This window comes from Lepidochelys olivacea (assembly GCF_965140295.1).
Source record: "Lepidochelys olivacea isolate rLepOli2 genome assembly, chromosome: 2".
Taxonomy (NCBI): Eukaryota; Metazoa; Chordata; order Testudines; family Cheloniidae; genus Lepidochelys; species Lepidochelys olivacea.
The window spans coordinates 269,294,746-269,311,013 of NC_140412.1; the positions used below are offsets into that span (position 1 = coordinate 269,294,746).

Below are 16,268 nucleotides of genomic sequence, written 5' to 3' on the forward strand. Positions count from 1 at the left end.
ACAAATGTGTTAGCACAACACTAAGGGCATGTCCCCCACATCGCACCCCACACAGGGGCGTGCCTAGGGGACTGTGGGGCCCGGGATAACCCTCCCACTCCCCCCCAAGCCCCATCCCCATTCCACCCCTTCCCCCAAACCCTCCATCCCCTCTCCTCCCCCGAGCAACGCTGGGAGCCGGCGGGTCAGAGCAGGGCCAGGCTAGGTTGGAGGTGCTGCTGCTGGCCCCGCCGTGTCCCCCTGAAGCAGGGGCGGGGCAGAGGAGTGGGGCCAAGCCGGGCTGGCAGCAGCGTGGGGCCCCCCTGTGGACGGGACGTCTCTGACCCCACATTGTCCTAGCTCGGCTCCCTTTGAGGGATGCTCCAGTTCACTCCCTGTCAGACGCCACACAGGACGGTATATTAATTTTTTAAAACACTGTTTCCCCGAGTTTAAACAGGGGGGTCAAACACTAACTGAAGTAAAATCCACTTAGACAAGCTCCATTTGGTGCAGATCAGGCCCAGCACCGTCAGATGTACAAACAGAAGTCAAACAGTGCCAGACATCCCTATGCTGGGCTCATTTCCCCAGGACTCACACTCAGATGTAGTAATTCCACTTCAGCCATTCCTGTGCTACGCAACGGGGGTCGGCCTCTCTGTCTCTCACCCTGGGGCACCACAGAAACGTTTGTGCCTGTTGTCGGGCATTGGAGTGTTTCGCTGGTGAACTCCCCCTGCCCAGCCCAGGCATGTGGGGGGTGACACTTAGTGCTGCCCACTCCCCCACGCATATTGGGTGAGGTGAGTGCGGCCCCTGCTGCAGGAGCTCTCACCCACAGCTGCCCAGCTCCTGCCCAGCAATTATTTCCTGGCGCAAGTGCTAGAGGAGCCAACTAGGGGGGGCGCTTTTCTTGACCTGCTGCTCACAAACCGGGTAGAATTAGTGGGAGAAGCAAAAGTGGATGGGAATCTGGGAGGCAGTGACCATGAGTTGGTTAAGTTCAGGATCCTGACGCAGGGAAGAAAGGAAAGCAGCAGGATATGGACCCTGGACTTCAGGAAAGCAGACTTCGACTCCCTCAGGGAACGGATGGCCAGGATCCCCTGGGGGACTAACTTGAAGGGGAAAGGAGTCCAGGAGAGCTGGCTGTATTTCAAGGAATCCCTGTTGAGGTTACAGGGACAAACCATCCCAATGAGTCGAAAGAATAGTAAATATGGCAGGCGACCAGCTTGGCTTAATGGTGAAATCCTAGCGGATCTTAAACATAAAAAAGAAGCTTACAAGAAGTGGAAGGTTGGACATATGACCAGGGAAGAGTATAAAAATATTGCTCGGGCACGTAGGAATGAAATCAGGAGGGCCAAATCGCACCTGGAGCTGCAGCTAGCAAGAGATGTTAAGAGTAACAAGAAGGGTTTCTTCAGATATGTTGGCAACAAGAAGAAAGCCAAGGAAAGTGTGGGCCCCTTACTGAATGAGGGAGGCAACCTAGTGACAGAGGATGTGGAAAAAGCTAATGTACTCAATGCTTTTTTTGCCTCTGTTTTCACTAACAAGGTCAGCTCCCAGACTGCTGCGCTGGGCATCACAAAATGGGGAAGAGATGGCCAGCCCTCTGTGGAGATAGAGGTGGTTAGGGACTATTTAGAAAAGCTGGACGTGCACAAGTCCATGGGGCCGGACGAGTTGCATCCGAGAGTGCTGAAGGAATTGGCGGCTGTGGTTGCAGAGCCATTGGCCATTATCTTTGAAAACTCGTGGCGAACCGGGGAAGTCCCGGATGACTGGAAAAAGGCTAATGTAGTGCCAATCTTTAAAAAAGGGAAGAAGGAGGATCCTGGGAACTACAGGCCAGTCAGCCTCACCTCAGTCCCTGGAAAAATCATGGAGCAGGTCCTCAAAGAATCAATCCTGAAGCACTTGCATGAGAGGAAAGTGATCAGGAACAGCCAGCATGGATTCACCAAGGGAAGGTCATGCCTGACTAATCTAATCGCCTTTTATGATGAGATTACTGGTTCTGTGGATGAAGGGAAAGCAGTGGATGTATTGTTTCTTGACTTTAGCAAAGCTTTTGACACGGTCTCCCACAGTATTCTTGTCAGCAAGTTAAGGAAGTATGGGCTGGATGAATGCACTATAAGGTGGGTAGAAAGCTGGCTAGATTGTCGGGCTCAGCGGGTAGTGATCAATGGCTCCATGTCTAGTTGGCAGCCGGTATCAAGTGGAGTGCCCCAAGGGTCGGTCCTGGGGCCGGTTTTGTTCAATATCTTCATAAATGATCTGGAGGATGATGTGGATTGCACTCTCAGCAAATTTGCGGATGATACTAAACTGGGAGGAGTGGTAGATACGCTGGAGGGGAGGGATAGGATACAGAAGGACCTAGACAAATTGGAGGATTGGGCCAAAAGAAATCTGATGAGGTTCAATAAGGATAAGTGCAGGGTCCTGCACTTAGGACGGAAGAACCCAATGCACAGCTACAGACTAGGGACCGAATGGCTAGGCAGCAGTTCTGCGGAAAAGGACCTAGGGGTGACAGTGGATGAGAAGCTGGATATGAGTCAGCAGTGTGCCCTTGTTGCCAAGAAGGCCAATGGCATTTTGGGATGTATAAGTAGGGGCATAGCGAGCAGATCGAGGGACGTGATCGTTCCCCTCTATTCGACATTGGTGAGGCCTCATCTGGAGTACTGTGTCCAGTTTTGGGCCCCACACTTCAAGAAGGATGTGGATAAATTGGAGAGAGTCCAGCGAAGGGCAACAAAAATGATTAGGGGTCTGGAACACATGAGTTATGAGGAGAGGCTGAGGGAGCTGGGATTGTTTAGCCTGCAGAAGAGAAGAATGAGGGGGGATTTGATAGCTGCTTTCAACTACCTGAAAGGGGGTTCCAAAGAGGATGGCTCTAGACTGTTCTCAATGGTAGCAGATGACAGAACGAGGAGTAATGGTCTCAAGTTGCAGTGGGGGAGGTTTAGATTGGATATTAGGAAAAACTTTTTCACTAAGAGGGTGGTGAAACACTGGAATGCGTTACCTAGGGAGGTGGTAGAATCTCCTTCCTTAGAGGTTTTTAAGGTCAGGCTTGACAAAGCCCTGGCTGGGATGATTTAACTGGGAATTGGTCCTGCTTCGAGCAGGGGGTTGGACTAGATGACCTTCTGGGGTCCCTTCCAACCCTGATATTCTATGATTCTATTTCAGCCCCAAACGCCATCAGTTCAGCCACCCTCAGCCTCACCTCTGCTCCTCCTGGGCTTCTTCACTCTCTCCCAGGACTGGGTGGCTGCCGCAGGGTTCCCTTTTCCGTTCCAGGTTGGGAGGGCAGATCCAGGGGCTTGTCACCCCCTCTGCCCTGCCCAGGCTGGATGCTGCAGGGGGAGGGCAGAGGAGCAGAAGCCCCACTCTATTCCTATTGCTCACAGCAGCGGAGGGGGCAGGAAGGAGGGGCGCTGCCCGGAGCTGTTGGGATTATTGTTCCCCCTCCTATCCTCAGTCCTCCAGCAGTATGCCTTCTCACTCTTAGCTCCTAGTGCCTCTTGCTCCCAGCTCCTCACACGCGCACCACAAACTGAAGTGAGCTCCTTTTTAAACCCAGGTACCCTGATTATCCTGCCTTAATAGATTCTAGCAGCTTCTTGATTGGCTGCAGGTGTTCTAATAAGCCTGTCTGCCTTAATTGTTTCCATAAAGTTCCTGATTGTTCTGGAGCCTTCCCTGTTAGGAAACGGAACGTCTTTTGCTTGCTCCTCAGCTATCTGCTTTCTATTCTTTCCTAAAGCCCCCTGGCCCGGATTTTTCTTACTTTTTGCACCTGCCTTAGTCCCCCCCGACCGGGCCAGACGCTTTTTTTGATTTTTCTTTTCATTTTTTGTGTTTTTTTCCCATTTACGTCCTTTGCCGGCCATCCCCCCCACGCCTGCTTTCGGGCGCAGCTATTTGCCTCAGCTGAGCCCCCGGAGGAGGGGGGGGAAGATTGCCGATTTTGCTGTCCGGAGGGGGGAGTGGAAACCCCCAGACCCAGCCGTTTCGCCAGTAGCTCGGACCTTATAGCATTCTTAACATACCGGAGGACTTGGAACACAGCCAACACAGCCGGAGACGGAGATTCCATCGGACAGAAGAAATAATATAAATCATCGTGACGAAGGCCGTAAGACTGAGTAATTTTCTGAATTATGCTCTCGTGGGGGGGAGTTTGACTGTGATTACTTGCGTTTGTGGCGGCACAGGGGGTGTGGCGTGGAGACCCCCACCCCCGATCCATCGGTGCCCCTACCCCCCCATTGTTATTACAACTGTCATGGCCCCCCCGCCGTCTGTCCCTGCTGGCAACCTGCCATCTCCCTTCGGATCCAGCTGTCCGCTTTGAACTTTGCCTTCCGGACCAGACATAACAGCCGACCAACCGAGACTCTTTGGACAAACGTGTGTGGGTCTGCACCCCCCCCCTGGATTGCTTATCCCACAACTTGCCCCTATTACTGGACCCCGATTTTGTTCCCCCCCTCCTCCCAGTCCCCCCACCCTCGGCATTCCTCCCCTTCCTGCCTGCAGCCTAGCGGAAGGAGGGGCTACTCCACTTTCTCCCCTCCCCCCTCCTCCTTCCGGTGTCTCCCTGTCTCTCCCTGCTCACAATGGCGGGGAACGAGAGGGGCGAGACTGCTTTAATAAAATTAGTTGTCCCTTCCCCACCACCACCCCTGCCCGACCCCCAAGGTCCCCCCCCTACCACTATTGTTAAGATACTTGCCACCCCCCCTGCTGGGGCACCGGTAGCAGGAGGCACCAGGGTGATTGCTGCTGCTGCTGCACCCACCGCCCACCCAGATTCTAGGAAACCCCCCCCGGTTCGCCAGAAGGGCCAGGGCGGGTGGAAAGGAAAGGGCCCCGCTAAAACCACTGAGCCCTCCATGGCAGGGGCTGCCCCCACCGCTGCGGCCTCGTCATCAACCGTGGCGCCCCTCCCAGCGTTTCCCTCCACCAGCTCTGCGATTGTCCCTGGCGCACGTGTATTTAGAGTGTGCCAGGTTGCAGCCCCTTTTCCGGCTCCTCACAAATATTCTATTACGCTTCTGGCTTCATTTTTCCCCCCACCTTTTTATCTATACATTTCCCATCCGTGGCCCCACAAAGTCGCGGGATCTTCTGGTCAACCTCCTCCTAGCTTTGGCTAAAACAGCCATTTATAAAACCAGAGAGAGGAGGTTGGCCCATGAAACGTCCTGCGATTGTGGGGCCGTTTTCCGATCCTCAGTACACTCACGTATCCGAGCGGAGTTCCTCTGGGCGGCGTCCACCGACTCCCTTGAAGCCTTCAAGGAGCGGTGGGCGCTGTCTGGGGTTCTCTGCTCGGTGACCCCGTCCGGTTCCCTCCGTCTGACCCTTTGATTGAGGGGAAGAGCGAGAGACGCCAGCCCCAGCCGTTGCCGCTGTGGATACCATCATCCCTGTCATCTAGGAGGGGTCCTATAATACATGGGTGTTTACCCCCCCCCCCCTAAACTGCCCACCCCGCAGCCGTGCCCATCTTACCGGGCACTCTCAGGAGAGGGAGGATCGGTGACACTGGGCGCGGCACTGGGTAACTCGAGGGGGTGGAAGACCACGAGTGTCGAGGAAGCCCCCCCGCTCTAGGCCACCAGGTAACTCAGGAGGGTGGAAGACCACGAGTGTCGAGGAAGCCCCCCCGCTCTAGGCCACCAGGTAACTCAGGAGGGTGGAAGACCACGAGTGTCGAGGAAGCCCCCCCGCTCTGGGCCCAGGCTAGCCTGAACACTTCTCCCTCCTGAAAGCTGCTGTGTTATACCTTCTGATTGCGTTGTTTTGTTGCATAGTTGTTTTGTTTTCTTTGGTAATTCTGTAAGCGTTACCAATAAACTTTCTTTCTGTTTCAAAAAAAAAAAAAAAACCTTCCCTGCTCCCTTACCCAGGGAAAAGGGACCTCCTTCACTTGCTGCTACTCTATTTGCTTTCTATGCTTTCCTAAAGCCCCCTGGCCTGGATTTTTCTTACTTTTTGACCCTACTTTAGTTCCTCCCCTGACCGGGCCAGACGCTTTTTCTGTTTTTTGTTTTTTTTTTGCTGTTTTTTTTTTGCTGCCGTTCGAGTGCTGGTCGGTTGCCAGGTTGCTGCCAGCCCCACGCCTGCTCTCGGACACTGCTATTTGCTCCAGCTGAAACCCCCGGGGGGGGGGGGGGGGAGAGTGGGAAGGACTGCCGACCCGCTACTTGAAGGAGGGGAGTGGAAGCCCCCAGACCCAGCTGTTCTGCTGTTGTTTCTAAACCCGTACCGAGCTAGGAAGATTCTTCTTATCTTTGCAACATTCTTGGCCTGCTGAAAGCCTCATTACAAAGCCGGAAGAGAAGATAGCCGACAGAAAAAATCACCCAGGGAAGCTACGAACCATCGTGGAGGGGGCCGTAAGACTGAGTAACTTTTGAATTGTACTCTCGTGTGGGGGGAATTTGACTGTGTTTTAATTGTGTTTGTGGGGGCACAGGGGGTGTGGCACGGAGCTGCCCCCCGATCCATCGGTGCCCCCCCCAACACTATTACAACCGTCACGGCCCCCCCGCCATCCGTCCCTGCTGGCAACTTGCCATCTGCCTTTGAATTCAGCTGTTTGCTTTGAATTTTGCCGTTTCGGACCAGACACAACAGCCGACCAAACGAGACTCTTTGGACAAACGTGCGTGGGTCCATGTCCCCCCCCACCCCCCTGGACTGTTTACCCCACAGTTTGCCCCTATTACCGGACCCCAATTCCTGTTTTTCTCCCCCCTCCAGTCCGACCCATTTGGCACCCCCCCCGCCTGCAGCCCAGAAGGGAGGAGTGGTTAATCTGCTTCCCCCTCCCCCCTCCTCCTTCTGGTGTCTCCCTGTCTCTCCTGCTCACAATGGCGGGGAATGAGAGGGGTGAGGCCCCTCTGACAACCTCAGTTGCCCTTCCCCCACCTACCCCTCTGCCCAACCCCCAAGCCCTCCCCCCCACCACTGCTGTCAAAACACCTGCCACCGCCCCCGCTGGGGCATAGGCAGCAGGAGGCACCCGGGCGATTACTGCCGCTGCAATGTCCACCGACCCCCAGATTCTAGGAACCCCCCCCCAGTTGGCCGGAAAGGCCAGGGTGTGAAGAAAGGAATGGGCCCCACAAAAACCACCAAGCGCTCCATGGCAGGGGCTGCCCCCACAGCTGTGGCCTCGTCATCGACCATGGCGTCCCTCCCTGCTGTTCCCTCCACCAGCTCTGCGAGCGTCCCTCCCCCAGCCCCCAGGACGTATGCCCGGGCAGTGGCACCCCCCCCCCCCCCGCCGCCTCGTCATCTCGCCCACCCACTGCCTCCGCTACCATCAATAGCGGCCGGGGCCCCTTTCCCACCATGACCAGGAAGCACGGTGTCCATTGCCTCCTGGTGCCCACCTCGCCCCACGTGGAGACATACGTGCAGGCGTTGGCGAGGGTGGTAGGACCCACGGCTATCGTGGCGGCCTCCAAAATGTACGGGAAGGTCGTCTTTTTTTCTTAGCTTTGGAGGCTGCCGCCCAGGAGGCAGTGGAGAAGAGCCTGGCCGTGGGGGGGGGTGTTTGTCCCCCTGGAGCCTCTAGAAGACCTGGGCGTTTGCCTAGTCCTCACCTCCGTCCCTCCCTTTCTATCCAATGCCGCCCTGTTACCCGCTCTCTCCACCCTCGGGAAACTTGTCTCTGTCATCAGCCCTCTCCCGTTGGGCTGCAAGGACCCCACCCTCCGTCACGTCCTCTAGTTCCGCCAGCAAGTGCAGCTTCTACCGCCGCTGCCGGCGCGTGACGGAGAGGCGCTCGAGGGGTCCTTCCTAGTCCCCTACCAGGGAGCCTGCTATCGGGTCTTTTACTCCACAGGAGAAGCCCGGTGCTACCTCGGCCCCTCAGCGGGGCGTGTCCGAAGAGACTGCCCTTAGACCCAGCGGGGAGGAGCACCCGAGACCCGGCAGGACGTTGGCTCCGTCGTTGCTGATGCCCCTGGCTGCCCGGCACCTGAAACCATCTCTCCTCCTGCTCGACCCACTGCTGCTCCCGTCTGGGCCCAAGAGACACCTCCCCTACAACGCCCAGACGAGCAAGGGAGTCCCACCCTTGCTATTAACAATCCAGCAGAGCCTATGGAGGAGGGTGCAGCAAGGCTATTACCGGGTATAGGAGAGGGCCCGCCCCAAGGAGAACCCCTCGCCCCCCATGCTGTCTCACCGTTACCCCCCCAAACCCCTGAACCATCACCTCTGCCCCCCGACACGACCCCTGCTAACCAACCCCCAGACGATGCTATGGAGGGCTGGACCCTAGTCCAGGGGAAGCGAGGCAAGCGGAAGGCTCGAGCTCCGCTGCACCCACCGATGCGGAGACCCCCCGGAAGACCAGGAAGGGAGGCACTGATACTGAGCCTTCCGCTATGCCCACAAGTGAGATCCATCCGCTGGTGTTGGGAGGGGAAGACGGACTGGCATTGGAAGGTAGAATCTCCCCTCCACGGGAGACCCTCCCCTCCGAGACCCCCGAGGAAGCCCCTTCTACCCGGATACCACCCAAACCCCCCACGAACCCCGAAGCGACCGTCGAGGCGGGCCCCAGAGGAGAGGCCCCCGGGGTAGCAGAAGACGACCTCTTCTCCATGTATGAGGAGACTGAGCCCCTAGGTTTGACCCTGGTCACCCAGGGAGAGGATGATCTACAGCCAGCTGGCCTCGATCTGGGCAACCTCATCCCAGTCCCCCTTTCCCCATGCTCCATCCCTCTAACCGCCTTCCTGGGCGGGCACCCTACAGAAGGTGGTCCACCACCTGAGGCCATGGCTGCCAAATCCACCACAGAGCCTGCGCCTAGCATCACTGGGAGCCCCCTCCCCCACCCCTCAACCCTCGAATCTGCTCAGGAGGCACCACCTTTCAGCTGCTTGCCTCCCGAAGCCCAGAGCCTCGCCTCTGCCCCCACCCCCACCCTTGTCCCTGCCCAATCCACCTCCTCCTGCAATGCTATTGCCGCCCCTGGGGTTATTTCTTTTCCGTTTTTGCTGATCCCCCCCGCCCCAGGGAGCAGCCTTTGCATTTTCCTGCCATGACCCATTAGGAGCTGCAATTTTCCCTCCGCCATCCCCTTCTATCCCAAGGCGTGAGATGGACCTAATAACTTTAGCCTGTCAGACGCCCCTTCGGTGGTCTGCACCCTGCCTGCCCCTCAGCGGACCACGAGGCTGCACCAAGAGCCCCACCAGGGAATAACTGGGAAATCGCAACCCCACCCCCCCATGAGCTGCGAAAAGCGGTGCGGGAGTTTTTAGAAAACATCTGTGGCTCCCGCAACAGGGTACAGCTGGCTCTCCAGCTATGGGGGGACTTTGATCAACTCCTCCAGGCCACAAGGGCCCTTATAAAGGAGGGTAGAGGGAAAGGAAGGCACGGTGCTGCGGCCTACAGGCGGGCCCACAGCTTCCGTGATGATTTACTCACATACGGGATGGGTCACGGATTGTTGCGCGACCCGCTGGGGGCCGCGAACACCCCCGCCAATAAGGAACTCCCACCCCCCCAGCCCTCCGCATGACGCCTCTCATTATCGCAACTTTGAACACCAGGGGCTGTAGGATGGCTCTCCACAGGTCCCAGGTGCTCTCTTACCTTCGGGAAGGGGGGTACTCTGTAGTTTTCCTGCAGGAGACGCATACGAATCCGACTGCTGAGGACAGCTGGTGGCTGGAGTGGGGGGACAGGGTCTACTTTAGCCACTTCACGATGTGGCAAGCTGGAGTGGCGACCCTGTTCTCCCCCAACCTATGGCCCGAGGTGCTAGGGGTCACTGAGGCCATGCCGGCCCACCTGCTGCATCTCCGAGTCCGTATGGAGGGGCTCGTGGTCAACCTCATTAACATCTATGCCCTGACAATGAGCCTGAAGCGGCCGCAATTCTATCAGCTGGTGTCTGACTTCCTCGGCACCCTATATCCTCACGAGTCCCTAGTCCTGGGAGGGGACTTTAACACCACCCTCGAGGAACAGGACCGCTCAGGGGCCGAGCTGAGCCCGGCCGCTGCTAACATTCTCCGAGGAATAGTCGAACATCACTCCCTAGTGGACGTCTGGCATGACCACCACCCAGATGACATTTCCACGTTCACCTTTGTCCGGGTGGAGGCCCATCGGTCACACCACTCTCGGTTGGACCGTATTTATTTATCCCGTTTCCATCTTTCACAAGCCCACTCCTCCAGCATTCGGCTGGCCCCATTCTCTGACCATCATCTAGCCACCATAACAGCCTCCCTCCATGTAGAGAGGCCAGGGCTGGCCTATTGGCATTTTAACAACAGCCTGTTGGAGGATGAGGGCTTCGTGAGTCCTTCCAGGAGTTTTGGCTGGCCTGGCGAGAGCAGTGGCGTGCCTTTCCCTCGGCACGACGATGGTGGGATCTCGGGAAGGTGCGCGCCAAGCTCTTCTGCCGTGACTACACTCGGGGCACCAGCCGACGGCGAAATGCGGCGATAGAGCAGTTGGAACAGGAGGTCATAGCGATGGAGAGGCGCCTGGCCGCCAGCCCCGAGGACCCGTCCCTCTGCGGAGCGTGCCGGGAGAAGTGGGAGGAGCTCTGGGCCCTCGAGGACCATCGGGCCCGAGGTGCCTTTGTTCGATCCCGCATCCGTCTCCTTCGGGAGATGGACCGCGGCTCCCGTTTCTTCTATGCCCTGGAGAAAATGAGGGGGGCCAAGAAACACGTCACCTGCCTTCTAACAGAAGACGGCACCCCCCTCACGGATCCGGTGGAGATGTGTGGGAGGGCCCGTGACTTCTACACAAGCCTTTTCTCCCCAGATCCGACCGATCCTGGCGCTTGCGGGGTGCTCTGGGAGGAACTCCCCATGGTCAGCGTGGGTGACCGAGACCGGCTAGAGCTGCCTCTCACCCTGGCTGAGTTCTCGGAAGCCCTCCGTCGCATGCCCACCAATAAATCTCCGGGCATGGACGGGCTGACCATGGAGTTCTAACGCGCGTTCTGGGACATCCTTGGTCCAGACCTAGCCACTGTCTGGGGCGAGTCTTTGTAGGGCGGGGTCCTCTCTCTTTCGTGCAGGCGAGCGGTGCTCGCCTTGTTGCCGAAGAAGGGGGACCTCCGCGATTTACGAAACTGGCGTCCCGTCTCGCTCCTTAGCACGGACTACAAAATCGTAGCGAAAGCAATCTCGCTGCAGCTAGGGTCCGTGATGGCGGACGTGATCCACCCAGACCAGACCTATACTGTCCCGGGTCACAGCATTTTTGACAACCTATTTCTAGTCCGAGACCTTTTGGAACTCAGGCGTAGAGATGGTCTGTCATTCGCCCTCCTGTCTCTCGATCAGGAGAAGGCGTTTGATAGCGTAGACCATGGGTACCTCCTGAGCACTCTGCAGGCATTTGGATTCGGACCTCAGTTTGTGAGTTTTCTCCGGGTGCTGTACGCCTCCGCAGAGTGTCTGGTTAGGCTCAACTGGACCCTGACCGAACCGGTCAGCTTCGGGCGAGGAGTGCAGCAGGGGTGCCCCCTTTTGGGCCAGCCGTACGCTCTGGCGATCGAGCCTTTCCTCTGTCTCCTCTGCAGGAGGTTGACAAGGTTGGTGCTGCGGGAACCGGAGCTGCGGCTGGTCCTGTCGGCGTACGCCGATGACATCCTCCTCATGGTCCAGGACCCGGGGTACTTGGCGCAGGTGGAGGCTTGCCAGGCCATCTTTTCGGCAGCCTCCTCCGCCCGAGTCAACTGGGTCAAGAGCTCTGGCTTGGCGGTGGGGGACTGGCGGCGGGTGAGCTCCCTCCCACCCGCGCTTCAGACCATCCAGTGGAGCGCGGGTCCGCTGCTCTACCTAGGCGTTTACCTTTCCGCCACGCATCCTTCCCCGCCGGAGAACTGGCAAAATTTACAAGGCGGGGTGATAGAGCGGCTCCGGAAATGGACGATGCTACTCCGATGTCTCTCCCTCCGAGGGAGAGCGCTGCTGCTTAACCAACTAGTCCTGTCCATACTCTGGTACCTGCTCAACACCCTGGTCCTGGCCCTGGGTTTCCTGACCAACCTCCGGACATCGATTCTGGAGTTCTTTTGGTCAGGAATGCACTGGGCTCCTGTTGGGGTTCTTCATCTACCCCTGAAGGAAGGAGGGCAGGGCCTGAAGTGTCTGCACACTCAGGTCCGTGTCTTCTGCCTCGAGGCCCTGCAGAGGCTCCTCTATAGTGCAGGTAATTTGACGTGGAGCATACTGGCGCACGCCTTCCTGCGCCACCTCCAAGGGCTCCAATACGACTGGCAGCTCTTTTATCTCTGTCCGAGAGGTTTTCCGCGAGACCTCTCCGGGCTGCTGGTCTTCTACCAGGACCTCCTCCGGACCTGGAAACTGTTTTCAATGACCAGGTCCGTGGCGGCCACCGTAGGAGCAGATCTCCTTGCGGAGTCCCTGCTACACAATCCCCAGCTCCATGTGCAGGTGGCGGAGTCCTGCTCGGTGCTCCAGAGTTTGGTCCTGGTGGAAGTCACGAGAGTCAGAGACCTCCTGGACTACGACCGGGGAGACTGGCTGGATCCCCTGATGCTCACTCGGCGCCTGGGGCTCTCCAGACCTCGTACCCCCCAGCGTGTACTTCAGGAGGTGAAGGCCGCTTTGACGCCCGCTGCTCAGGCTTATCTCAACCGAGCCCTGCGCGAGGGCGCACCCCGCCCACCCTCTACCCCAGGCCTGCCGGACCTTTCCATTGGGCCCCGACCCCGTAGATCACAGCATTTTTGACAACCTATTTCTAGTCCGAGACCTCACCCTTTCACTGGGAGCTGGCTGCAGTCAGCTTCCAAACTGCGCCAAGGAAACATCTATACACACTCATGCTTCACACCCTTCACGCCCTCACCCTGGTGTCCCGCCCCGATACAAAGTGGCAGGACCTCCTGCCACCTTTGGAGGGTGAGCAGCCCTGGTGGGCTGTACTCCACCTTGGTCCCGAGGCCCGTCAGGGACATCAGTTGGCAGCTCCTTCACGGAGCTGTGAGCACGGGCGTGTTTTTGACATGGTTCACCCCCATCCCGGATACTTGCTCTTTTTGCAACGTGAGGGAAGCCCTGGCGCACGTATATTTAGAGTGTGCCAGGCTGCAGCCCCTTTTCCGGCTCCTCATGAATATTTTATTATGTTTTTGGCTGCATTTTTCCCGTCACCTTTTTATTTACACACTCCCCATCTGTGGCCCCACAAAGTCGCGGGATCTCCTGGTTAACCTCTTCCTAGCCCTAGCTAAAACAGCCATCTATAAAACCAGAGAGAGGAGGTTGGCCAATGAAGCGTCCTGCGACTGTAGGGCCGTTTTCCGATCCTCAGTACATTCATGTATCCGGGCGGAGTTCCTCTGGGCGGCATCCACCGACTCCCTTGACGCCTTCGAGGAGCAGTGGGCGCTGTCCGAGGTTCTCTGCTCGGTGACCCTGTCCGGTTCCCTCCACCTGACCCTTTGATTGAGGGGAAGAGTGAGAGACCCCAGCCCCAGCCATTGCCGCTGTGGATACCATCATCACCATCACCTAGGAGGGGTCCTATCACACGTGGGTGCACGTCCGTCCCCCCCAACTGCCCACCCCGCAGCATTGCCCATCTTGTAAGGCACTCTCAGGAGAGGAATAGTTGGTGACACTGGCCGTGGCACTAGGTAACTTGAGGGGGTGGAAGACCATGAGTGTCGAGGAAGCACCCCCGCTCTGGGCCCAGGCAAGCCTGAACACTTCTCTCCCCTGAAGGCTGCTGTGTTATACATTGCGTTTGCTTTTGTTTTGTTGCATAGTTTTGTTTTATCTTTTTTGGTGATTTTTTGTAAGTATGTTATGCAAATAAAAATTACTCTCCTGTTAAAAAAAAAAAAATCACTCTCCTGTAGCCATCTGGCCTGACCCTGTCACATAAGTAAACTTTTGAAATCAACCATCACAAACAAGGGAAACTGAGCTAAGATTTCCAGTTCAACAAACTATTCATGAACAATTTTTTCATGATTGAAGTAAGCTGTACTGACAGGCTGACATACTTTCTCTCTCTTGTTCCCAGCAGAATCTGAACTGAGAATCGTCCTTGTTGGTAAAACTGGATGTGGGAAAAGTGCAACAGGAAACATGATTCTTGGTGCTGATAAATTTCATTCGGATATCTCACCCTCTTCAGTTACGCAGTGGTGTGACAAAAAGGAACAGGTTGTTAATGGGAGGAAAATTACAGTGGTTGATACTCCTGGCCTTTTTGACACTAAGAAAAGTAATGAAGAGACTTGCCAAGAAATAGGTAAGTCTGTTAAATGCCTCTCTCCAGGAATCCATGCCATTATTCATGTCATACAGCTGGGTTGCTTCACCCTAGAAGAAAAGGAAGTGGTCAAGGAGATACAAAAGGTTTTCAAGTTTGAAGCAAAGGACTACATGATCGTCCTGTTCACCCGAAAAGAAGATTTAGGGAAGAAAACACTGGGCGAGTTCTTAGCAAGGGCTGATAAAGATCTTCAAAATGTGATTGGGACTTGTAAAAACCGATGCCTTGCTTTCAACAACAGAGCCGAAGGAAAAGAAAAGTCTGATCAGGTGTCTGAGTTGCTTGAAATGATTGATGCCATGGTGCATGGAAACTATGAAAAACCCTATTATACTGAAGAAATGTTTAAGAAGGACAAGTCATTTCTCCAAAGATTTTGTTCTATACTCTAATTGATTATGATCATCTGAGACAGGGGTTTATTGTAGTTTTTACCATTTTAAAATGAGTTTTGCAACACTTGTTTAATGTTAAGGCTTTTATTGGTATAAAAATCGTAGAACTGAGATTAAAATAATGTATTTACAACATTTCCCTAAAATGTATCACTAATTTCACCTTGGATAATAAAACCTGGAAGAATTTTAAATCAAATTTAATTTTCATAATTTTATTGTTTTACTTTTTATATTTCTCTCTGCTTCAGCAGTGAAACCAGACCAGTCAGCTTCCCTTTGTTTGTTCATGTGTGGTTCTCATTCACCAGCACAACACTGTCTGTTTGGATTTCCAGCCGTACTGTGGAATGGAATCCCTCTGACCCCATTTTTCAGTGAAATAACAGTTACACTCATGGAAACGTGAGTTTGTGACTTCTCCATGTCATAAATATAAAGGGAAGGGTAAACCCCTTTAAAATCCCTCCTGGCTAGAAGAAAAATCCTCTCACCTGTAAAGGGTTAAGAAGCTAAAGGTAACCTCGCTGGCACCTGACCAAAATGACCAATGAGGAGACAAGATACTTTCAAAAGCTGGGAGGAGGGAGAAGAACAAAGGGTCTGTGTCTGTCTGTGTGATGCTTTTGCCGGAAACACAACAGGAATGGAGTCTTAGAATTTAGGAAGTAATCTAGCTAGGTATGTGTTAGATTATGATTTCTTTAAATGGCTGAGAAAATAGCTGTGCTGAATAGAATGAATATTCCTGTCTGTGTGTCTTTTTTGTAACTTAAAGTTTTGCCAAGAGGGATTCTCTATGTTTGAATCTAATTACCCTGTAAGGTATCTACCATCCTGATTTTACAGAGGGGATTCCTTTTTACTTCTATTAAAAGTCTTTTGTAAGAAAACTGAACGCTTTTTCATTGTTTTAAGATCCAAGGGTTTGGGTCTGTGGTCACCTATGCAAATTGGTGAGGATTTTTACCAAACCTTCCCCAGGAAGTGGGGTGCAAGGGTTGGGAGGATTTTGGGGGGAAAGAAGTGTCCAAAACTACTTTTTTTCAGGAACCCAGATAAAGTTTTATGGTGGCAGTGGAAGTCCAGGGGCAAAAGGGTAAAATAGTTTGTACCTTGGGGAAGTTTTAACCTAAGCTGGTAAAAGTAAGCTTAGGAGGTTTTCATGCAGGTCCCCACATCTGTACCCTAGAGTTCAGAGTGGGGAAGGAACCTTGACATTCCATCTTGAACTAAATTTTCAAAAATGTAAAATTGCTGCGGGCTCCACACTGGGGGTGGTGGTTAGCGGGGGTTCTAAGAAAAAAACAAATCGGAACTGTGTATCTATGTCCTTTTAAACCTGCGCCCCAGGCTCAGTGGCTGCATCTGAATACACTCAGGCCTAGTCTGCCCGTGAATCACTCTTGTGGCACAGCTGTACCGCTGCGGCTGTAGCTGGGCTAGTGCAGACATGCTGTGCCCATGAGAGATGCTCTCCTGCCAACACAGCGCTCTCCGCACCGGCGCTCAGGTCAGTGGAACTTACGTCACGTGATGCGGGGG

General features: G+C 54.9%; 1 protein-coding gene across 3 annotated transcripts in view; it reads left to right on the top strand.

The window, feature by feature from the left end:
* LOC311515298 (GTPase IMAP family member 7-like) overlaps window positions 1-15,566 on the top strand; it is a 32,145-nt gene extending 16,579 nt beyond the window's left edge. For 2 of the 3 annotated variants that reach the window (XM_084618274.1, XM_084618273.1), the window contains one exon: window positions 14,074-15,566. In XM_084618274.1, coding sequence (XP_084474400.1) covers window positions 14,074-14,720 — 647 coding nt within the window. In that variant the 3' untranslated portion in view covers window positions 14,721-15,566. The remainder of the gene's footprint in view (window positions 1-14,073) is intronic. The other variant, XM_084618275.1, reaches the window with a different exon arrangement.
* Window positions 15,567-16,268: the final 702 nt, after the last annotated feature.